Raw genomic sequence first — 23,531 nt, 5'->3', positions numbered from 1 at the left:
TGAGTGCGGGATGACAGGCGGGGCCCGGCCTGGTCTGTTTGCTTTCTGCCGCACATGTCCACGTGCGGGTTTTGTCTCGCTAGTCTATGGAGATGGGCGCCGTTCCTGTGCTGTGTGCAGTTAGATCCGGCCGCGTCTTCTTTTCTATTTCATACTACGGGAGGGCCGGCGCGGGGAAGTGGGAGCGCGTGGAGCCCAACTCGGCCATGCTCCCCCCGCCCGGGGGCCCCTTCGAGGCCTTGCTGACGTGCGCGTGCGCACTCGCAGGCTCCCACCTTGCGCGCAGACGCGGCGGTGCCCTCCTCCCCGCCCCCTTCCACCCCCCCCCCCCCGCGAGCCCTCCTCTCCGTCCCTCCCCCCCCCCCCCCCCCCCCCCCCCCCCGCGAGCTCGCCCCAGCAGCGGCCCTCAACCCCTTCCCGCGCTGGAGGACGGCCTGCCTGCCGCTTTCTACAGATGATCGCGCAGCCACAGCGATGGCAGTAGAAACGCCAGCCCATCCCCTAGCTGCTCCAGGCTGCACTGCCCCCAGCCCGCAGACGCTCCTGCCCCTTAAAGGGCTAAAAGGACGGAGGACGGATAGGTGGTGGTGGTCTGGCAACTGCAGCCGGGCCCCTCCCCGCAGCCCCCCTTCATGTCCTGGAAGGCCCTGCCAGGGTCCAGGACGTGAAAGTGCAGCCCAAGTGGGCAGGGCAGATGGTGGCCAGGGTGTTCTCTGCACCCTGCAGGGTACCTGCAGCGGAGTCCAGTGCTGGCAAGACCCCTGGATAAGCTTGTGGCACCCGCCGCCCAACCGCTGGCTCCCCGCCCTACGGCACACCCAGGAAAGGTGACATGTCAGCTAGTGTCTCCCAGGGGAGCGTGGAACACTTGACAAAACAGCTCTCCAGCTGGAGCCAATGTGGAAAATTCCAGGGAGAAGGAAATTTACCATGGGGTGGGGAATAGCTCAGGCCTGGCTGGAAACAGCCAGGGTTGATGTGGGGCCCAGAGCCACCCAAGAATTGGACCTGTTCCCAAAGACCATGGTGCCCAGCAAGGAGGAGGGACTCAGTCAGGCCCACCAACAGGGAGTCCTTTAATAGAGATCACACAGACAGGAGACGAGGGGGGCCAGGCACCCTGCTTGCTTCCTCTCCCACGGGGTGTGGGCCAGCCAGCAGGGTGGAGCCAGAGAGGTGGTTAAAAAAACACAGCTGCACTAAATCTTCACTTTCACAGAAGAGGGGAACTGGGAGAGCAGCTCACAGGGGAATCTGTACAGAGTGGAGCCAGTTCAGAGTGAAGCTCACTGTCCCTCCCTTCTAGAACCTCTGCTGGAGCTGTCTGCCCTTGGGAAGGGGCACAGGGCAGGCAGCAGCTGAACACCCCATCCGTAAGATGGGGGAGAACACGCCCCACAGCACCTCCTGCCCCTTATCAGCTGAGTGCTGCACTGTTGTACTTTCTAGAGCCTCCACCCACAGCCTCTGCCTGAAGCTCAGAGCAGGGGAGGAACTTCCACCACACAGCTGGGCTGGGCTGGGCTGGGCTGGGCTGGCTAAGAACTCCAGGCCCCTGGCCTTCGCAGTTCCCTGTTCTCCCCAAGGAACAGACACAGATGGGTCAATGCTGGACAAGATGCAGGAGGGTGGGAGCAGGCACAGGGGAGGACAGGGTGCAAGGCCATGAGATCTGGGGTGTGGGGTGTATGCACACGGGCTGGCAGGGCACCTCGGCAAAAACTTCTGTAGCTGTGAGCTTGGGGGAGGGAGGGAGGGTAGTGAGGCCGCTGGCCCGGGTCACTTTGGACAGAGCATGTGGCTGCCCTAGTTCAGCAAGGACCCAGGCTCTGGACGTGTGCAGGGCAGGGAAGGTTAGGGAGGACGGCCAGGTTGTCGTGTGGGGCTGGGCAAAGATGACAAGCTGTGATGACATCTTTGAGCACGCCCCTGCTGGTCTGGGGTGGACACAGCATCAGTTGTTCTCAAAGAGAGAGAGCAGGTCGTCATTGCTGTTCGCGGGGAGGTCAGGCGGGCCCAGGTAGGACAACAGCTCATCCGGGTTGGTCAGTTCTGGGAGCAGCTGAGGACAAAGGCACATGTGAGCAGCTTTGGGCTTTGTGGCCATGCTGCCTCTGCACCCTGGCCAGTTCCCTGGCCCATGGGATGCTGAGCTGCCACTCCTGACAAACACTGAGGACCACAGGCAGGTGCCTGGCTCTTCCGTGGAAGGCTGTTGTGAGGGCAGGAATGCTGCCAGGGTGCCCCTCGAGGCTGTGCAGCAGCGCACTGTGGGTGCACAGGCCAAGAAGGGGATCCTCAAACGTTTTCCAGGGACAAATGAGTTGGCAAGAGTACCAAGCCCCTAGGATTTTCTGCTCTGAGCTGCTCATTCTAATCTTTTTCACATGGAACTTCAATGAGTTTCTATTATGGTCCAGGGGACTAGTCAACTGTCTCATTTTTTTTCATATCGTGTATGTGTGCATGCACGCACGCACGTGCGCGCACGCTAATACTAGAGTTTAAACTAAGAGCCTGCATGCAGCTTTTTCACTCAAGGCTGCTGCTCTGCCACTTGAGCCACACCTCCACTTCTAGCTTTTAGTGATTGACTGGAGATAAAGAGTCTTATAGGTTTTTCTGCCCAGGCTGGCTTTGAACCGAGATCTTCAGATTTCAGCCTCCTGAGTAGCTAGGACTACTGGCATGAGCCACCAGTGCTTTGCTTAAGTCAGACTTTGATTTTGGTGCTGATACTAGGGCTTAAAACTTAGAGCCTGGGCACAGACCCTTAACTTTTCTGATTGGGGATAGAGAAGCTTGAGCCACAGTTCTACTACCATTTTTTTTTTTTTGGGGGGGGGGGTAGTTAAGAGTCTCATGGACTTTCCTGCCCAGGCTGGCTTCAAACAATGACCCTCAGATCTTAATCTCCTGAGTAGCCAGAATTGCATGTGTAAGCCACCTGTGCCCAGCTTCAAGCCAGGGCTATGTTGTGAGCTTCTAGCCCAATCTTCGCTAAGGACTCCAACACCCACCCACCAAGCATCACGGCCAGGCAACCTGTTAGCCATATATGGTACCTGGTACCCCATAGCTACTCTAGGTATTTGGCCTGTGAGTAAGCAAGATTCTCTCTTTCTTTCTTTCCTTCCTTTTCTTTCTTTTTTTGTCAGTCATGGAGCTTAAACTCAGGGTCTGGGCACTGTCCCTAAGCAATTTTTGCTCAAAGCTAGTACTCTACCACTTGGAGCCACAGCACCACTTCCGGTTTTCTGGTGGCTAAATGGAGGTAAGTCTCCCAGACTTCCCTGCCTGGGCTGGCTTTGAACACTGATCCTTAGATCTCAGGCTCCTAAATAGTTGGGATAACAGGTTTGAGCCGCCAGTGCTTGGCTGTGAATTTCTTGATGTTATCTGAGTAGCTCTCCCTGAGGGGTGACTGGCTCTCCCTGAGGGGTGACCATCTTCCCCTTCTCTGAAGCACAGTGCCCATGTGCTCCCCAGCCTGGGAGCTGGTACTTACGTCCAGAGCTTGTTCTGAGGCCTCCCCTGTCCCAGACATGCCGGCGGCACCCATCACACCTGTGACTGGATTGAAGGGCAGGTCACTAACAGGCCCAGTGCTTGCTTGGCCCAAGGGCTGTCGGGATGCAGGAGGAGGGTTTGGATGGTGTAGCTGAGGACCTGAGGGAGCCCCAAGGTTGGAGGTGTGCAGCCCCGGCGGCCCAGGATTGTGTGCTGGGTCCAGGTGGCCCACTGGTGCCATCTGAGGATGGAGAGAAATTATTAAACCAGCCCAAGGACTCCCCATGGAGGCCCTGGTCCCTAGGCTGCTTAGCACAACACTGACCTGGCCTGGGAGGCAGGGAGCAGACTTCTCTGGAGTCAGGAGGCCACTGGGAATGTCAGACTGGTAGGAGATTGGGGGTGGCCCTTGGGCAAACTCAGCAAGGCTTGAGGTGTTGGGCGTGGTGGGTGGGAAAGACTCTGGGAAGGCTCCAGGCCCTAGGAAGTTGGAACCTGTGAGAGCAAAGTCAGGTTGAGCAGTCTCATGCTGGCAGGAGGAGCCAGGAGAGAGGCTGGCATAGGTGGGGCGTATCATCCACCCAGCAGAGAGCCTCCATTTCTCCCCAGCACTGCAGGAAGACTGGTCTGGAGACAGTCCTAGGAGCGAAGGCGTCAAGAATGATGCACAGGACCGCACACGGGTCCAGGTGGCTCCCCAGGCGGGACAGTCTGTGAGGAGATGTAGCCTAGAGTCCCTTGCTCCAAACTGGGCGCAAGAATGGAAGCCTCACTGTGGTACACTGGCTCACTGTCATGTTCAATGTGGGCTGTGCAGGAGGACAGGGACCCCAGCAGGCTCTGCCTGGACACACTGGTGCTTTGGACTCATGGTGGGTAAGCAGCACTCACACAGGTAGGGAGGTGGCTCTGAAGTAGACCCCAAGGTTCACTGCCAGGTGTGCAGTACTCACCCTGGCTGGGGTAGTCGCTGGGGGCAGAGGCTGCTGGGGGCTGTAGGGAGGCGAAAGGGGAGGCGCCAGGACCCAGGGCTGCAATCATCTCCATCACACTGGGCATGAGTACGTGGGCAGGGCTCACAGTACGGCAGCGCTTTAGCACTGGCCCGTCAGGCTCCTCCTTGATGTGCACATCAGGCTTCACAGGCACAGGCTTCCAGCTGCACGTCGGGTCGATGGTGATCTCCTCATACTCCGAGCTGGGTGGGGACATGGGGTGCTGGCTATTTGCCCTGTGTCCAGCCAATGAGGGGCAGGAAGAGTGCTAAGCAGACCCTGCTCCAATGCTCTGGTAACCTGCACCTCACTGGTGATCAGTGGGCCTGGGGCCTGGAGCCCAGGGTTGCCCCCTGGTGGCCAGGGATGCTGGGGTGGAAGAGTACACTTACTTCTGAATGTAAATCAGGATGCCCAGCATGTACTGGTCTACCTCCAGCCCCTCCAGCAAGGCCGTCTTGCTGTAGAAAACAAAGGAGACACGCCTCAGAAGCCTCACCCCTCCTCCCCCAGGGTGCAGGATATGTCACCTGTGGGAGCAACTCTGCACGGGGACCCTGGCGATCCTGTGAGTGAGATGAAGTGAGTGCGGTGGCCCTGGACCTGACCTTGCATGAGACCATGAATGAGGTTTCTAAGACAGGCTACCAGGGCCTGTGCGCTGGCTCTTCAGCAGATTTATGTATTGATCTGATGCTTATGTATTGATTTGTTGGAAGTATCCCCACAAAGGTCCCTAAAGCAACAGCTTAACTCACTTGCAAACAGGGCACCTCCAGGTCCCCCGCTCACAGTTGAGCTGTAGGTAGGACTCCAGGTCGAAGCACTGCAAAGAGATGGAGAGATAGTGGTTTCTCATCAGGGCGCTGGTGGGGTGATCTGGTTTCTGATTTACATGAGTGTTTGAGATACCTCGTGCTCCAGGTTTCCACCACAACCTCATTCCAATGGACCAACGCCTGACCAGAACCCACAAGGCCACATGACCAAAGTGAGGCTTGGGCAGCTGTGTTGAGAGGGAATGACTCAGGAAGGGGTTTTAAAAGGAAAAGCCACTCTCAACCACTGAGGGTGTGGAGTGTGTGGTTACTCACTGAACACTGGCATTTCCCCAAAGACAGGAAACCAAAGGGTGAGCAGGAAGACTGCACTGCATCTTTATGACTCTTTTTTTTTTTTTTGTCAGTCGTGGATCTTGAACTCTGGGCCTGGGCGCTGTCCCTCAGCTCTTCAGCTTAAGGCTAGTGCTCTACCACTTGAGCCATAGCACCACTTCCGGCCTTTTCTGTTTATGTGGTGCTGAGGAATTGAACCCAGGGCCTCATGCATGCACAGCAAGCACTCTAACACTGAACCACCTCAAAAGCTCAGGATAGCAAAGCCCCTTAGTCCTGTGGCAGGCCTGCCCGTCTATCAGCAAAGATAGATACTCAGATTCCATCTCAGCCTCTGGAGATAAGACTAAAGTGTTGATGAGCAGTGTTGGCTCATACCTGTAATCCTAGCTATTCAGAAATCTGAGACCTGAGGATCCCAGTACAAACAATATAGCAAGGAACATCCATGAAACTATAATCTCTAATTAACCATCAAAAAGCTATAATTGGAACTATGGCTCAAGTGGTAGAGAAAGTGCTAGCCTTGATCATAAAAGCTCAGGGGCAATACACAGCTCCTGAGTTCAAGCCCCAAGACCAGCACCAGGAAAAAAAAAAAAAAAAAAGCTGGAAATAGAGGTGTGGCTCAAATGACAGGATGTCAGCTTTGAGTGAAAAAGCTAAAAGATAGCACCCAGGCCCTGAGTTCAAACCCTAGTCTTGGTACCAAAAAACAAAATAAAAACAAAAAAACTTTCTGTGTATATTCAGGGTCTCAAACTCTTGCTTAGCTTTTTTTCCTCAAGATTGATGCTCTACCTCCACTTCTGGAGGTGCTGCTGATTAAATAGATTAATTGGAGTGTCATGGAGTTTTCTACCCAGGCTGGCTTTGAACTGACATCTTCAGAGAAGCTTGGATTACAGGTGTGAGCTGCAGTATCCAGTACTCAAAACTTATTTTTGAGACAAGGAGACATGAGGAGATAGAATCTTGCTGTGTGCCTTAGGATGGCCTTAAACTTGTAATCCTCTTGCCTCAGCCTCCAGAGTGCTAGGATTACAGGAGTATACTACCATGTCTGGCTCAAAACATTCTTTTAATATTGTCAACATTTTTTTCTGTGTGTGTGTGTGCCTGTCCTGAGGCTTGAAAAACCAGGACCTGGGCTCTGTCCCTGAGCTATTTTGCTCAACACTAGTGCTCTTGAGCCAAAGTTCCACTTTCATCTTTTTTGGTAGTTAATTGAGGTAAGAGTCTCACATTGCCAGGCACCAGTGTCTTATAAGCCTAGCTACTCAGGAGGCTGAGATCTGAGGATTGCAGCTTAAAGCCAGCCCCAGCAGGAATGTCCATGAGACTTTTTTTGGCAGGTTGTGGGGCCTGAACTCTGGGCCTGGGTACTGTCCCTCAGCTCTTCAGCTCAAGGCTAGTGCTCTACCACTTGAGCCATAGCAGCACTTCCAGCTTTTTCTGCCTATGTGTTGCTGAGGAATCAAACCCAGGGCCTCATGCATGCAAGGCAAGCACTCTACCACTGAAACACCTTCCCAGCCTCCATGAGACTCTTATCTCCAATTAATGACCAGAAAACCAGAAGTGACACTGGGGCTCAAGTGGAAGGGCACTTGCCTTAAGCTGAAGAGCTGAGGGACAGCGCCCAGGCCCAGAGTAAGTCTCACAGAGTTCCCTGCCTAAACTGGCTTTAAACCAAGATTCTCAGATCTCAACCCCCCCCCCCCCCCCCAGTAGCTGAGATTATAGGATATTAGGTGTGAGCCAACATGCTCAGCTTAGACTTTTTTCCCCCCCAGTCCTGGGTCTTGAACTCAGGGCCTGGGCACTGTCCCTAAGCTTCTTTTGCTCAAGGCTAGTACTCTACATTTGAGCCACAACGCCATTTCCGACCTGTTCTGTTTATGTGGTACTGAGGAACTGAACTCGGGGCTTCATGCATGCTAGGCAAGGACTCTACCACTAAGCCACATTCCCAGCCCCTAGATATTTTGTTTTTATTTGAAGATATTACAATTACATAGCCTGGAATATCACTGTACAAATTTCTATTGGGTAAATAGCCAGAAGTAGAACTGTCTGATCATGAGGAATCCTTTGTTTAAAAAATACTTTACCAGCCGGGCGCTGGTGGCTCACGCCTGTAATCCTAGCTACTCAGGAGGCTGAGATCTGAGGATTGTGGTTCAAAGCCAGCCCAGGCAGGAGAGACTGTGAGACTCTTATCTCCAATAATCCACCAGAAAACCAGAAGTGGCACTGTGGCTCAAGTGGTAGAGCGCTCGCCTTGAGCTGAAGAGCTGAGGGACAGCGCCCAGGCCCAGAGTTCAAGCCCCACGACCGACAAAAAAAAAAAATACTTTACCAGCTGGGCACCCGTGGCTCACGCCTGTAATCCTAGCTACTCAGGAGGCTGAGATCTGAGGATCACGGTTCAAAGCCAGCCTGGGCACGGAAAGTCCATGAGACTCTTATCTCCAATAAACCACTAGAAAACTGGAAGTGGCGCTGTGACTCAAGTGGTAGAGCACTCGCCTTGAGCTGAAGAGCTGAGGGATAGCCCATAAGTCCAGAGTTCAAGCCCCATGACCAACCGAAAAAAAACCAACAACTTACCAACTTTTTTTTTTTTAACCAACTTTCTCAAACAGTTTTTCTGTTTTAGATTCCACTCAACAGGGCTGGGATGGGAAGGTGGCTCAGTGGTAGAGTGCTTGCCTTGCATGCACGAGGCCCTGGGTTTGATTCCTCAGCACCATATAAGCAGAAAAAGCCAGAAGTGGTGCTGTAGCTTAAGTGGTAGAGTGTTAGCCTTGAGCTGAAGAGCTGAGGGACAGACCCCAGGCCCAGAGTTCAAGTCCCATGACCGACAAAAAAAAAACAAAACAAAACAACAAACAAAGAGATTCCACCTAACACTGTTTCTCAAGTTTTCTGGTTGCTTAAAATATTTTCAGGCAGCTGATTCCAGCAGCGATCTGCGTGACTACCCACCTGTATATGGCGACAGTCATGGCCGCGGGCAGGGAGCTGGATCCTGCGGAAGGTGATGGGGCACTTCAGGGACACCTTGATAGCTGTCTGCTCTACCCCATCCTCTCCATTGGGCCCAGGGGTGCCAGGGATGGTGCCGCTACTGAAGTTCCGCTTTACTGACATTGACAGGGGAAAGATTTGAGTAAAGGGCACTCAACATAGGGTGGCTATGAATGGGGCTGCCAACTAGGACCCCAGTCACTGCTCCAACAACCGCTCCCGGGGCCTTGTGTGATGAGGGAGCCACACCCAGGTGGATGTACACCCAGCAGCTGAGAGGGGAGTAGTGTCCAGTGATTGGGTGGGGGGGGGGGCAGTGTCCAGCATGGACACGCCTCTAGTGGCTGAGGGGGGTTACTCACCCTTGGTGATGCAATGCTCGGCCGGCAGGAGGCGCTTCTTTAGGAGGCCCTGTAGCACAGAGCGGACAGATGGACGGTGGACCAACTGCAGCACGAAGAGGTGGGACTGCAACACAGTTGGAGATGCTGGGGGTCAGGGGAGGCTGTGACTGGGGGAGGGGGACAATGTGGTCCAGGGGACCACATGAGCTCAGAGTGGGAAGAGTTATGTTAGGGAGAGCTGGGCAGGGCAGGGTTCAGGGCTGCAGCAGGCCAGGCCAGCCTAGTAGTAACTCGGCCTTGTTCCAGTGCTGTTGCCTAAGCAAGATGCCTTCTTCTCTGTGAGCTCAGGGGTCCCAGCTACAGGTAGGTGACTAGGTGCTCCTGCGTATACTTATGTCCATCCACTGCCTGACCCTCACCTCTGTCAATTAAGGTGAATTTTAGTTCACCTTAAAACTTACCTACACTACCACTTAAAGTGACCGTAAGCTTTAAAGCTAACCTAAAGAGGTACAGCTCTTTAGATAAAGGATACAACCTAAAGAGTAATAAACCTAATATCCATAGCCTTCCACAGTGCCCTGCACAGCCCAGTTTCTGGCAGCTACTCTTCTGACACTGGGCTAAATCTTTTTTTTTTTTTAATTGTGAAAATGCAGAGGGGTTACAATTACATGGGCTAGGTAATGAGTACATTTCTTTTTTTTTGGTCTGGTCGTGGGGCCTGAACTCTGGGCCTGGACGCTGTCCCTGAGCTCTTCAACTCAAGGCTAGCGCTCTACCACTTGAGCCACAATGCCACTTCCATTTTTTTTTTCTTTTTTGCTTATGTGGTGCTGAGGAATCGAACCCATGGCCTCATGCATGCAAGGCAAGTGCTCTACCACTGAGCCACCTTCCTAGCCCATGAGTACATTTCTTATCAAGCATTGTTGCCTCCTCCTTTGTTTCCCCTTCCCATCCCCCGCCCCCCCCCCCAGGATCCCCTGGGTTAAAATCTTATAAGTTATTCTTACAGGGAGACAGGATCATGCTACGTGGCCTAGTGTGGCCTCAAACTTGCAATTCTCTTGCTGCCCTATCTCCAACCCTCACAGCAAGGGGCCTACAGGTGCCTATGCAGCTAGGATCCTGCCTGCTGGAATACAGGTGACGCCTGACCAGCTGCAGGCAGAGCTCCCGCCAAGAGCTTCCACCCAGCTTCATTTCTCTTACACAAGCAATGTGAACATCAAACCTAGTAAATTTAATCTAAATGGAAAATAGCTAAAGTGCATGGAACTGGATCTTTTTTAAAGGACAAGGCTATATCAAAATGGAAAGGACCAGGTGGTAATAAGGAGAAGCAATGTCTTTTTCTTTAAGGATAAAACCCTGACCCTGTGCCTGACCCTGACCACAGCCATCCCACCCCTCTGGACAGGCCCCCAACAGGATGGATGGTGACCCAGGTAGTGCAAAGCCCTCCAACCCTCTACACCCACCCTCCCCACCCTTCCCTCCAGTAGGCACGCACGCAGCAGCAGGCGGTGACCGTGATCTGGATGGTGTTGCGGCCCGGCTGGCACACGTGCTTCAGGTAGAGGGGCTTGTGTGAGGTCTTGTTATCTCCCCGTTCAATGGTGAGGGGTGTGGCATTGACGCTGACCTGCACCGAGGCAGGCCAGTTGGTATTCATCTGCCGGTCCTCATGATGGTAGCACTTGAACTGCAGCTCTAGGTCTGGCCTGTACAGCAAGGAGGGTGCTGAGAACCTACATGTGGGGACCAGGGGCTGGGCTGAGAGGCGGGGCTCACCTCAGCATCAGGGTCTTATAGACGGAATCTCGGAGCTGGAAGACATGGTTGCTCACAGCCAGGTTGTGCTGTAGGCGGAAGGGCTCCAGAACCACCCCGTCCCGTACTGGGAAGGTCAGTCGCAGTTCATCACAAGGGCCACTTCCTGGGGGCAGAGGCAGTTCTGGCTGTAGCTGGGTGCTTCAAGCAGTGTCTCCAGCCACTCAAGGAGGATAGCTGAACCCTGGAGCGCCCTCTATTGCCTGGGGCACATCTCGCCTGGGACATGGACCCAGTGGTCATTGTGATCCATCCTGTCTTGGTTAACTGCCCAATGTCCTTTGGACTGTGATGGGAGAACATGATCCCAACCCAACCAGAAGACAGCAATGGTGCTTTCAGAGATGGAAAACCAGGCGCTTTCCCAGTGAGCAGGAAACTTGCCAATGCCCCTACAACTCAATTTAAGGTTTTTGGATCCTAGCTTTCTCTGTACTACTCTCTGGAAATAGGAGGTCCTTAGCTAAGGACAGACTTCAGGAGATGTTTACTTCAGGAGATGCATAAATCCCCAGCAATTAAGATTCTGTATGCACAGGTACTTTTCTGGACAGAAGACCTACAGCCTCCAAAGAGAGCTGCTATCAATAGAAAACAGAAGGTCCAGCACAAGTTTGTTCTTTTTAAAAAAATTTTTTTGTGGGGCTGGGAAGGTGGCTCAGTGGTAGAGTGCTTGCCTTGCATGCATGAAGCCCTGGGTTCAATTCCTCAGCACCACATAAGCAGAAAAACCTGGAAGTGGTGCTGTAGCTCAAGTGGTCAAGTGCTAGCCTTGAGCTGAAGAGCTGAGGGACAGCGCCAAGGCCCAGAGTTCAGGCCCATGACTGACAAAAAAAAAAAAAAATTGGGCTGGGAAGGTGGCTCAGTGGTAGAGTGCTTGCCTTGCATGCATGAGGCCCTGGGTTCGATTCCTCAGCACCACATTAAGCAGAAAAAAAACAACAACAACCCAGAAGTGGCACTATGGCTCAAGTGGTAGAGCGCTAACCTTGAGCTGAAGAGCTGAAGGACAGCGCGTAGGCCCAGAGTTCAAGCTTCCAGGACTAGGGATATAGCAGCTGTCCCTGATGCCTAACCTTCCTCACAAGACTCTCTGAAGCCTCAGGATTCCTCACTGTCCCCCTAGCCTGGTAGCTACTGTCTTGAAAGTGGACACTCACCAGAGGGTGATGGGTGCAAGGAGCTGAGGCCTGGCTTGAGGTCAGGCAGAAAGGGAGACTTGACCTCCTGGCTTGGGGACATGTAGGGGACACTGCTGCTGGGCGTCATGGGTGGTGTGGGGTTCCCCGGCAGTGGGGAGGTAGGGTAGCCAGGGATGGAACGGGCGGGCTGTAGGAATTGAGCACAAACAGTCAAAGCAGAATGGCAGTGTTCATGGAGCACCCCCCAGGAGCCAGCAGAAGAGAGGTGGGCAGAAAGCAGCCCTAGGCTGCCTGGCAGGGGGCCCACACAACCTTTTGCCTGGACACCTTCTTTCCATGATCCCCATTCCCAGAACCCTCCCAGCCCATCTGCACAGCTGAACCCCCTACCCCGCTCAGGCCAGGCTGGTTGTAGCTGATGCTGCCCCCGTTGAAGCTGGTGCCCTGCCCGTTGAATTGCTCTGTGGGCTGCAGGAGAGAAAACCAAGTGTGCCTGGGCTTGGGCCTGTCCCTAGCTGTTATCAGGGCCTGATTCTAGAAGTCCACTACACCCTCAGGGGTGCTAATCTGTGCATTCTCTATACTCATGTTTATCTTCCAAATAATCTACGAGAAACTTTACTGATTTCATAAGAAGTTACCCAGAGGGGCTGAAAAGAGGGGTGTACTTCACTCTCTTCCTCTCTTCAACATCTAGCTATAATACTGGCTAACCCAGGCTCCTGAGGAGTCTACTCTATCTCTGTACCCCAACTGGGTGCATCCCCAGCAGAGGCCTGGTAACATGTTCCCACAAAGAATGTCACAGTGGCTGGGATGTCGGCCTGCTCTCCCAATAGTAAATGCTCATGGAGATATACATGAACTTTGCAGAGGCCAGACTTCCTTCAGAACTGACCCCTAACCCTAGGAGCTGCTTCTGTCCTGACTAGCACTCTGTAAGGCTCTGTCCATCCCCCTGCCAGCCCATCACTCCTCGAAGGCAGGCCTGCCTCCAGGGCCCCACTGTGTCCTGTGGCACTCAGCCCAGCACATACTCAAGGGAGGCAACCCTACCTTGTAGTGCAGTCCAGCAGGGCCAGGCGCAGACAGGGTCTGGCCCATGCTCTGCTGCAGGGGCAGTCTGTGGCCAGGGTAAGAGGGAGAGGGGGCAGGAGGCTGCCCGGGGCCAGGTGCATACTGGGCAGTGCTGGGTGCGTACTGGCTTCCTTGCAGGTACTGCTGCCCTGGATACACCTGAAGAAAAGGCCAATGCCCAGAAGGGGGGCAAGAGGAGGTATCAGGGGAAGCAGCGTCCCATGTGCTGGCATGTTCCTGGTCCTGCTGGGCACACGCAGAAGCTGTTCTTACCACAGCTCTGAAGGGGATCAGGCAGGGAGTTGGCACCCAACTCCCCAAGCTGGGCAACTGGGGCACTCACCTCTGAGTAGGTTCTCTTGATCCCTTGTCGGGGCAGTGGCTGGGCCTGAGGAGGTCCAGGGTACCCATGCTGGGGTAGGCGCTGCCCTGCATACAAAGGCGTCATCCCTGCTGCCCGGGTGGGGTTCATGGCCATGGAGGAGAGGCCAGAAGGGCCCATCATACCTCCCATGGCAGTAGGGTTCATGCCAGGGGGAACACTGGGCCCCCGGGGACCTCCATGTTGCAGAAATTGGCTGTTAAAAGTCTGTCCAGTTCCCATCTGGGAAGAGAAAAAAAAGGGGAATGGTCTAGGCGCCACTCATGAAGGACTCCAAAAAATGGACATATGGGCCACTGCTTCTGGGGACACACATCTCTCACAGCTGGCTCCAAGGCCCTCCCTTCTCAAACCTTTGCCCTTCTGCTCATCTCTCTTCCACTGGCCTTATGAGCCCATAGCATATTCTACCTGTGTCCCTTTCAGGTCTCAGACTCCACTGTCTTGCTGAGTGCCCCGCCACCAAACAGACTAGCTGCCACACGAGAGGAGTGTAAAGGGGCCTCACCGCTCCATACTGGCTCAGCTCTTGACTCTGCTTCTCTTGCAGCGCAGCCACTGTGGCTGTAGCAGTGGCGGTGGCGGTGGCTGCAGCAGCAGCCATGGCAGCTGCAGCTGCTGCTTGTGTGAAGTCAGCAGAGGGCCGTGCAGCGTGTGAGGGGAGGCCCAGGCCCCCAGGGCCACCTGCATATCTGTAAGAGACATATGACAGCTACACCCTCTATATGGCTTTCTCCAGGGCCACCCAGCACTTTAGAGTCCATTTTTTTCTAGGGTCTCCACTGTAGTGCTAGACCAGTAGGGGAGCAGAGATGCAGGCTGACAACTTCTAGCCATTAAGCCAGGTAAGGAGCTTCTACTTACCCAGTGGTAAAGCTGGGGCCCCCAGGGTAGCCCCCGCGCCCATACACGCCTTGCTGCACGTAGCCTTTGCTAGCACCGCTTTCAGCAAATGCCTGCTGTCCCAGGCACTGAGGGGAGGTCAAAGCAGAGCTGCCACCAGCCACACCTGGCATCATAGAACCACCAGGGGGGCTTCCTGCAGGGCCCATAGGGTTCCCCAAAACCTACAAGGAAGTGGAAATTACCAAACAGAACCAGCTAAAGCATTCTCTTTCAGCCACAGTGCTAGAAACCAGGAGGTCTGGGAAGTCAGGAAGGGAGAGGCAGGGTGGGGCAGTCTGGGGAGTAGCTGACAAAAGGAGCAGAAATCCCACAAAGTGGAGGTGAAACACCATCCAAAGACTTGTGAGACACAGGCAGCCCTGTCCTTGTCTTCCAGCTACCCCCAATGTCCCTTGCCTTTTGGAGCTCTAAGGTGGTTTAAAGCATTGCCAAGTGCTGACAGGACTCTGTTTGGGGATGGGCCCAGGTGGGTGCTCACCTGGCTCTGGGTCGCGTTGCCAACTCCCCACACGGTAGTGACCACGGACAGTGACCCGGCTGGCTGAGTGGCGCTTTGTTGCCAAGGCACAGACTCATATGCAAATGAACCATCACTACAGAGAGAGCAGCTGGTGAGGCCTGGGTCAGGCGGCCACAGGTGCCCAACAGCCCAGGACCTGCAAGGGGCTGCCCATAGGGGCCTATACTCACCTGTGTGGTGCGGGGGGCAGGGCAGGTTTCATGGGGTTCATGGAGTTCATTGGCCACAAAGCAGCCAGCAGGCCAGGTCTGCTTGTATTTATCTAGGACTCACTACTCTGGCTGCTGGATAGGAAAGAAAGGGTATGAGATTAGATGTTACCAGAGACTCTTAGAACATGAAGGAGCCCAGGGCCACCAGGCCTGCTCCTTCCTCTGTAAGGGATGGCCAGGTTCTGGTGGTGGATAGAGCAGTGGAGGATGCTGTATTAGCCCAGCCCGTTCAATCTCACTGGGGGCAAACCCAGCTCAGGAGGCAACATGAAGCCTTTCTGATCTGGGCCGTCACTCATAGCCCTTGGGCTCACTCTGGAAACAGGCTTTCTAGTTTCAAATACTTTCTCCCGCACTAAGAACTAGATATCCATATAAAGCCAGGGGAAATCTTAGCCACTCTATATTGACTAGGTTGCCAAGAGCCTCTCAGAAGGCCCTGGAGTCAAGGAGTGGAAATCACCTCCTCAGTGTCTTGCCCACCCCGAGTGGCCCAGGAAGATGAGAAGGCACAAAGCCAGAGGAGGCTCTGAAGCAGGAGGTAAGAAGGCCAAGAAGTAGTAACAAGCTTGGTGTTAGTGGCTTACGCATATAATCCTGGCTAACCAGGGGATTAAGATCTGAGGATCGTGGTTCAAAGCCAGCCAACAAAGGAAAAGTCCATGAGACTCTATCTCCAATTAATTACCAAAAAGCTGGAAGTGGGCAGGTGTGGTGGCTCATGTCAGTAATCCTAGCTACTCAGGAGTCTCAGATCTGAGGATTATGGTTGGAAGTCAGCCTGGGCAGGAAAGTATGTGAAACTCTTACGTCCAATTAACCAATAAAAGCAAAAAGAGGGCTGGGAAGGTGGCTCAGTCGTAGAGTGCTTGCCTTGTATGCATGAGGCCCTGGGTTTGATTCCTCAGCAGCACATAAACAGAAAAAGATAGAAGTGAGTGGCACTGTGGCTCAAGTGGTAGTGTGCTAGCCTTAAGCTAAAGAGCTGAGGGACAGCGCCCAGGCCCCATGACCAGCAAAAAAAAAAAAAAAAAAAAAAAAAGCAAAAAGAAAAGCTGTGCTTCAAGTGGTAGAGTGATAACCTTGAGCAAAAAAAGTTCGAGGACAGCACCCAGGCCTTGAGTTCAAGCCCTAGGACTGGCACAGAACAAAAACAAAAACATCTGCAAGTTCAGAGGTGGATTGAATGACAGAGTGTCAGCCTTTGGTGAAAAAGCTAAGGGGAAGTGTTCTTAGTTTGAGCCATAGGACCAGAAAAAAAAAAAATAAAAATAAACAGGACTTGATACTGATCGAGGTTCAACACCATAAATCAATGAACACACTAGAGATGCAGAAACAGCCACAGAAAATATGCATAAAGGTAGAAAAACCATTCAACAGAGGAAGAAGTCCCGCTAACAAATGGACCTTTATAGATTAAAAAAAGAACAAAAACCTGAAACCCAAAAAGTAAGGGGATAGGTGTATGATTCAATGGCACTTGCGTGATTCCTTGGGTTTGATCCCCAACATTGGGAGAAATGACAAAAAAAAAATCAGCCAACAAACAAAAATAACCCTTCATGGGGCTGGGAAGGTGGCTCAGTGGTAGAGAGCTTGCCTTGCATGCCTGAGGCCCTGGGTTCAATTCCTCAGCACCACATAAGCAAAAAGAAAAAAGCCGGAAGTGGTGCTGTGGCTCAAGTGGTAGAACGCTAGCCTTGAGCTGAAGAGCTGAGGGACAACGTCCAGGTCCAGAGTTCAGGCCCCACGACCAGACCCCCCCAAAAAATAAATAAAATAAAATAATCCTTCCTAACTTATAATATTGAAGTTAACTAAAAGTGAATTTGATAATAGGTAAGACACAAAACTGTAAAATATTGCTAAACGTGGCTCATACCTGTAACCCTAGCTACTCAGGAGGCTGAGATCTGAGGATCACAGTTCAAAGCTAGCCTGGGCAGGAAAAGTCTATGAAACTCATCTCCAATTTACCACCATCAAAAAGCAAGAAATGGAATTGTGTCTCAAATGGAAGAGCGCTAGCCTTGAGTACAAAACCTAAGGGACCTAAGCCCTGAGTAGGACTAGCACAAAAAAAAAAAAAAAGAGAGAGAAAAAGAAAAACTAAAATGTTTAAGAAAAACACCTTTGGAATCTAGACCATATAAAAGTTTTTTTGGTGGGTTTTTTTTTTTTTTTGGTTGGTCATTGGGATATAACTTGAGGTCTGGGCACAGTCTCTGAGCTCTTTTGCCCAAGGCTAGTTGCTCTACCACTTTGAGCCACAAAGCCACTTACAGTTTTCTGGTGGTTAATTGGAGGTTAATAGTCTCACTGACTTTCCTGCCCAGGCTGGCTTTGAACCGTGATCTTTAGCTCTCAGCCTCCTGAGTAGCTAGGATTATAGGTCTAAGCCTATAATCCAGCTAAGCAAAAGGTTCTTAAACTTGACACCAAAAATCAGGATCCATAAAAGAAGCAAATTGACAAGCTGGACTTTATCCAAATTCAAAATTCTTTCTCTATGACACACTACTAAGCTACAGAAATATTTTCAAACCATATGTTCCACAAATGACTGGTATCTAGAACATGTAATAAATTCTCAAAACTCAAAACATAACAAAAAATCCAGTTTGAAAATAGGCAAAAAAAAAAAAAAAAAAAAAAATGAAGAAACACTTCACCAAAAGGATATACAGATGGCAAATAAGCATATGAAAAGATGCTAGTCAGTAGGGAAATGCAAATCAAAACCACAAGGAGATATCACTAGACATTTATCAGAACAACTGAAATGAAAATGAAAAGCAGTGACATCACAAAATGCTGGCAAGGAGAAACTAGATGTCTCACATACTGCGGGTGGGAATGTCAAATGGTACAGTTGCTCTGGAAAAGACCATCTCTCATGAACTAAGCTCACAACTACCATAGCACAATCCAGCAACTACACATCCTAGGCATTTCTACAGTCACGTAACAACCAGTCTATCAGTGTTTATTGTTTTTTTTTGCCAGTCCTGGAGCTTGAACTCAGGGCCTGGACACTGTCCTTGAGCTTCTTTAGCTCATAGTACTCTACCACTTGAGCCACAGTACCACTTCCGGCTTTTTCCGTTTATGTGTACTAAGGAATTGAACCCAGGGATTCATGCATGCTAGGCAAGCACTCTACTACCACTAAGCCACATTCCCAGCCGTTGCTGCTCATTTGTAATAATCAAAGAATGGAAACAACCCATATACCTTTCAACAGACAAATAGTTGAACCAACTGTGGTACATGCATTACCTAAATGCCAGAAAGAAAAGAACAATTAGCTGCAACACACACCCTAGACAAGTCTCCAGGGAGCCATGCTGAGTGAAAAATACCACTCCCCAAAGGCTATGTATGATTCCTTCACTTGGCATTACTGACATGCAAAAACTGCGGAAATCAAGATCACATTGGTTGTGGCCAAGAGGTTCATCTCTCCATTTCTGTAATCTGAGAAGGAAGGTGGGAGTGAACATAAGCCTACAACAGAAAAGCTTTGCTGGGCACCAGTGGCTCACACCTATAATTGTAGCTACTCAGGAGACTGAGATCTGAGGATCACAGTTTGAAGCTAGCCCTAGCAGGAAAGTGCTTGAGACTTTTAACTCCAATAAACAACTGAGAAAAAGCTGGGAGTGGCACTGTGGCTCAAATGGTATAGTGATAGCCTTGAGCAAAAGAAGCTCAGGGACAGTGCCCAAGCCCTGAGTTCAAGTCCCAGGACCAGCAAAAAATAAAAAATAAAAAAATAAAGCAGCCGGATGCCGGTGGCTCATGTCTGTAATCCTAGCTACTCAGGAGGCAGAGATCTGAGGATCTCGGTTCAAAGGCAGCCTGGGCAGGAAAGTCCATGAGACTCCTATCTCTAATTAACCACCAAAAAGACCGGAAGTGGTGCTATGGCTCAAGAGGTAAGAGTGCTACCCTTGAGCTGAAGAGCTGAGGGGCACCAGGCCCAGAGTTCAAGCCCCACGACTGACAAAACAAAACAAAACAAAAAGTTTCTGCATTGTATCAATGTCCTCAGGTGATGCACAACTCTTTTGCAAAATGTTACCACTGGGGAAGCTGGGTAAGGATGCAAGGATTTCTCTGTGCCACCTTCCCCCACCCGTCCTTGGGCTTGAATTCAGGGCCTGAGCTTTCTTTACTCAAGGCTAGCACTCTACCACTTTGAGCCAGAGTGCCAGGTCCAGCTTTTTCTGTTTATGTGGTACTGAGGAATCCAACTGAGGGCTTCATGCATGCTAAGACACATTCCCAGCCCTCTGTGCTCTTTTTTTTTTTTTGGTTGGTTGTGGAGCTTGAACTCTGGGCGTGGGCGCTGTCCCTCAGCAGTTCCACTCAAGGCTGGCATTCTACCATTTGAGCCACAGCATCACTTCGGTTTTCTGGCAGCTAATTGGAGATAAGAGTCTCACAGACATTCCTGCTTAGGCTGGCTTTGAACCGTGATCCTCAGATCTCAGTCTCCTGAGTAGCTAGGATTATAGGTGTGAGCCACCCGCACTTGGCCTCTTCTGTGCTATTTCTTACAACTGCAAATAAAAACTTTAGCTGGGTACAGTGGTACATGTGTGCAAGCCCAGCACACAGGAGACTAAGGCAGAAGGACCATAAGTTTGAGGCCAGCTTGACCCCACACTAGTCCTGAGACCAGCTTGACCCCACACTAGTCCTGAGACCAGCTTGACCCCACACTAGTCCTGTAACATGCAGCTGGCTATGACCCTGACAAAAAAATTACAGGCTCATGCCTGTAATGCTAGCTACTCAGGAGGCTGAGATCTGAGGATCACGGTTCAAAGCCAGCCCGGGAAGGAATATCTGTGAGACTCATCTATAATTAACCACCAGAAAACTGGAAGTGGCACTGTGGCTCAAGCTATAAAACGCTTGCCTTGAGCTGAGGAGCTGAGGGACAGTGCCCAAGCCCAGAGTTCAAGCCCTATGACTGACAAAAAAAACACAGAGCCAAGCACCGGTGGCTCATACCAGTAATCTTAGCTACTCAGGAGGCTGAGGTCTGAGGATGGTGGTTCAAAGCCAGCTTGGACAGGAAAGTCCATGAGACTCTTACCTCCAATAAACCACCAGAAAACCGGAAGTGGCGATGTGGCTTAAGTGGTAGAGCGCTTACCTTGAGCTGAAGAGCTGAGGGACAGCACCTAGGCCCAGAGTTCAAGCCCCATGACTGACAAAAAAAAAAAAAAAAATTAACACAGGACTGGCATGTGGCAAGTACCAAGACATGAGTTCAACCCTCCCTTCTCCACAAAAGCAAAACCCCACTTAATTACAATATCAGCAGCAGCATTAGTCCTCTGAAGAGCTACTGTCTAATCTCCTCTCTCTTCCCCAATCACTTAGCCATCCCAAGAAGTACAAGCAGGGAAGCCACAGACAAGCCTTTGCCTCAATTTCCAGTCACCTAGGGAAGTGACTAGGTGACTCCCCAGTCAGAGAGATGTCAGGCTGCCCAGCCCACCCAGGGTCAGCTGAGGCTGGAGACTGGCATTTTTAATGTCTGCAGTGGCTGTCCCTGCTCCTGCTGCCCAATTTGAAAGTTGCCGAGCACTGGGGAGAAGGAAGAAGGGCAGGTATGGGATAGGGAAGAGCCCAGGGCAGCCTCCTATGTCACAAGGGCTTGGGGAATTCCACCCGTGGTACTACTCTGCTTTGGACAGATTTCCCTCTGAGCTTTCCTCTCTACATACAAGTTCCTGCCTTGTCTCCTCTCCCAAAGCACCTCTCTCTGGGAAGGCCCTCCAGTCCCCAGTTCTGATCCTGCTTCTGGCTTCAAAGTAGGACAGGGAAGGCAGGGTCCCACCAGCCCATCTCTTGCTGCACATCAATTGTAGTTGAAGCCAGGTGCCCTACTACAGCTTCCCTGGCTTGAGATCAGTCAGCAAGCCAAAAGACTTTCTGGGGACTCAGGTCATATCTTATTCCAGGTACAGAGCTCCAGAGAACTTCTAGACCCCTCTTTCTCAGGTGTCCCACAGCAGCCACACCCCAAATCTAGCTCCATCCTCTTTCTCTGTCCCAGCATCTAAAAGCAGGACCCAAAACATAGGCCCTACTCCAAAACAACAGCCTTGTGCCAGGCCACCTGAGAAAGAAAAAGAAATGACAGTTCTGGTGTGTGGAAGGAGCAAGGTCCCTAATGTAAAAAAAGTAAGGCGTTCACTAGGCATTGGTGGCTCACACCTGTAATCCTAGCTACTCAAGAGGCTGAGATGTGAGGATCACAGTTTGAAGACAGCTGGGCAGGGAAGCCTGCGAGACTCTTATCTCCAACTAACCACCAAAAAAGTCAGAAGCAGACCTGTGGCTCAAGTAGTACAACACTAGCCTTGAGCAAAAAAACTCAGAGACAGCTCCCAGGCCTTGAGTTTAAGGTCCAGAACCTGCACGCACACGCGTTCGCGCACACATGTAGGTTGTTCATGTGCCTGGGTGGTGTAAGTCTTAGCTCTTCTCACAACAATGAAAGGCCTAAATGTAAAGTTCGGATCCTGAAGAAGCATGTACCAATGGCCCAATGACCAAATCTTGGCATCAGTTTACAACGTGTACAATGGGTATCTATTGGCCACCCTAGGACTGAAGACATGTGACTGCTTCAAGTCATCGATGCTTGAAGACCAGTCCCAGAAGCCAGAATGTTTCCCAAACATCTTGAGTCTAAGAAGTCTTCATCTACTCTTCCTCTATTTGCAGCCTAGGCATGACAAGGGCCTCCATCCATGTCAGTGCCGGTGGGTGAAGCTAACATCCCTTTTCTTCTAGCACAGTCAACCATCAAAGGACGCCCCGGCTCCAGCTCGTCAGGGCTGGGTGCCTAGTATGTGTTCACTCCACCGATACCCACCAGGGTCTTGGATCAAGTCATTGATGCTAGCTGTACCCCTGTGAAGTCTGGTATCACAAATGACTCAAAAACAGTACCGGGGATATTCTGAAATCCTAGGAGGGCATCCTAAGGAAAAGGTGATAGAGTCGTGGGGTAGTTGAGCAAGGTGGCAGAGACTGGGGGAAGCAGGGCACCGGGGTGAGGGGTAAGAAAGGCGTCCAGTGCCAGGGATAGAATTCTTGGGGGTGGGGAGACACCTGGAGGACGCAGGGCACCTAGGGACACAGCGCTCCGGGAGGCCAGGCAACCCCAAGAGAGCACACCCTTACGCCTGAGCTCCAGTCTGGAGCTGGAGGCTGACAGTCGGCGTCCTCCAGCCGGAAGCGGCTGCCGGCCAGCCTCCCGGGGCCAGCCTCCGGGGCCCTCGCCTGGCGCCGGCACGCGGTGGGAACCGAGGGGCGCACCGTGAAGGTGAGGACGAAAGGCCTCCGCCGCCCGGGAAGCCCCGAGCCCGCCGGCGAGCCGTGGCCGGCCCCCAACAAAGACTCGGGGAGGGGAGGCCGGCCTCGGCGCCGCGGCTGGGTCTGCCGTGACCACCACGCGCGTGGCAGGTGCGAGCAGGTGGGCTGCAGGGCCCCCGGCCCGGCGCGGGCCCCGGCACGGGCGCCGCAGTCGGCCGGGGGCGCCCGGGGGCCCCGCCGCACCTGCCCGCCCGCACCTGCCGCACCTGCCCGCCCCCGCCGTCCCGCACCTGCCCGCGGGCGGCGCGGCCAGGCGCCATCCCAGGGGGCCCCCGCTCACCTCCGCCCGGCCCGGCCCGGCCCGGCCCCTCGCCGCGGCGGCCCCCGGCCCACGCCGCTCCATGCGCTCAGCCCGCCCTTGGGGCCGCCCGCCGCCCCCGGGCCGCCGCCGCCCGCGCCGCCGCGCCGCCGCCCGCTCCGAGGGCACAATGGAGCCGCGCCGCGCCGCTCATGCATATGCATGACGCCGCGCCGCCGGCCCCGCCCCCCCAGGCCAGAGCAGCGGAGCCCCGAGCCGCCGCTCGGGCGGGGGTGGCTGCCTGCCCGAGCACAGGCCAAGGGCGGCGAGTGCGGGCCGAGGCTTCGGGCGGCCGGACTGGCGGGAGACCCGGCCCGGCCACAACCTGCGCGGCCGGCCCCCTCCACACCTTTCGGAACGCGGCGTCGGCGGTGCCACCGCGCGCTTCCTGCTCGCTGTCCGCTAGGGGCGGGGCGGGGCCGGGAGCCAGGGCGGGGCCCGGGGGCGGGTCCAGGGCGCCGAGGCGGGGCCTTGTCGGGGGCGGGGCCGTGGTGGGGCGAGGCCGGGGACGAGGCTGGCGGGGGAGGGGCGGGGCGGGAGGGGCGCGGCGGGGAGCGGAGGGGAGGACCCGGAGCGCCGCACTTGGGGCCGCGGGAGCTCGGGCCCGTTGGTGTCGCAGTCGCCTCTTCCTGCGGCCCCTTCCCTGCGGATGTCCGAGTGGGAACGAGGGCCGAGGGCCGAGCGGTGCCGCCCAGGGCGAAGGGTCTTGTCGGACGGGGGGGGGTCCTGGGGGGGGCCCTGGTCTGCCTGCGCC

General features: G+C 53.4%; 1 protein-coding gene across 7 annotated transcripts; it reads right to left on the bottom strand.

Annotated features, from left to right (window-relative positions):
* Window positions 1–1,055: 1,055 nt before the first annotated feature.
* Window positions 1,056–23,144, bottom strand: Zmiz2 (zinc finger MIZ-type containing 2). Of its 7 annotated transcripts, XM_042702391.1 has the most exons (20): window positions 20,243–20,270; window positions 15,031–15,144; window positions 14,819–14,933; window positions 14,299–14,501; window positions 13,943–14,126; window positions 13,560–13,656; window positions 13,396–13,481; window positions 13,032–13,211; window positions 12,366–12,443; window positions 11,994–12,162; window positions 10,795–10,939; window positions 10,514–10,724; window positions 9,016–9,121; window positions 8,612–8,769; window positions 5,264–5,331; window positions 4,898–4,966; window positions 4,464–4,708; window positions 3,836–4,005; window positions 3,509–3,751; window positions 1,056–2,062 (listed from the first exon to the last, which is right to left on the bottom strand). In XM_042702391.1, the coding sequence occupies exons 2-20, from the start codon at window positions 15,078–15,080 to the stop codon at window positions 1,955–1,957; spliced, it is 2,685 nt and encodes an 894-aa protein (XP_042558325.1). In that variant the 5' UTR covers window positions 15,081–15,144; window positions 20,243–20,270; the 3' UTR covers window positions 1,056–1,954. The 7 variants fall into 7 exon arrangements, with proteins under 7 accessions (XP_042558325.1, XP_042558323.1, XP_042558320.1 ...); XM_042702389.1 differs by lacking the exon at window positions 20,243–20,270 and adding an exon at window positions 23,127–23,144 and having other exon boundaries at window positions 13,396–13,656; XM_042702386.1 differs by lacking the exon at window positions 20,243–20,270 and adding an exon at window positions 22,760–22,809 and having other exon boundaries at window positions 13,396–13,656.
* Between the last annotated feature and the right edge of the window lie 387 nt (window positions 23,145–23,531).

The sequence above is a fragment of the Dipodomys spectabilis genome, unplaced genomic scaffold (assembly GCF_019054845.1).
Source record: "Dipodomys spectabilis isolate Male_0828 unplaced genomic scaffold, ASM1905484v1 ptg000322l, whole genome shotgun sequence".
Taxonomy (NCBI): Eukaryota; Metazoa; Chordata; class Mammalia; order Rodentia; family Heteromyidae; genus Dipodomys; species Dipodomys spectabilis.
The sequence above is the reverse complement of the archived record's forward strand: the minus strand, read 5'-3'. Positions and strand labels throughout refer to the sequence as shown.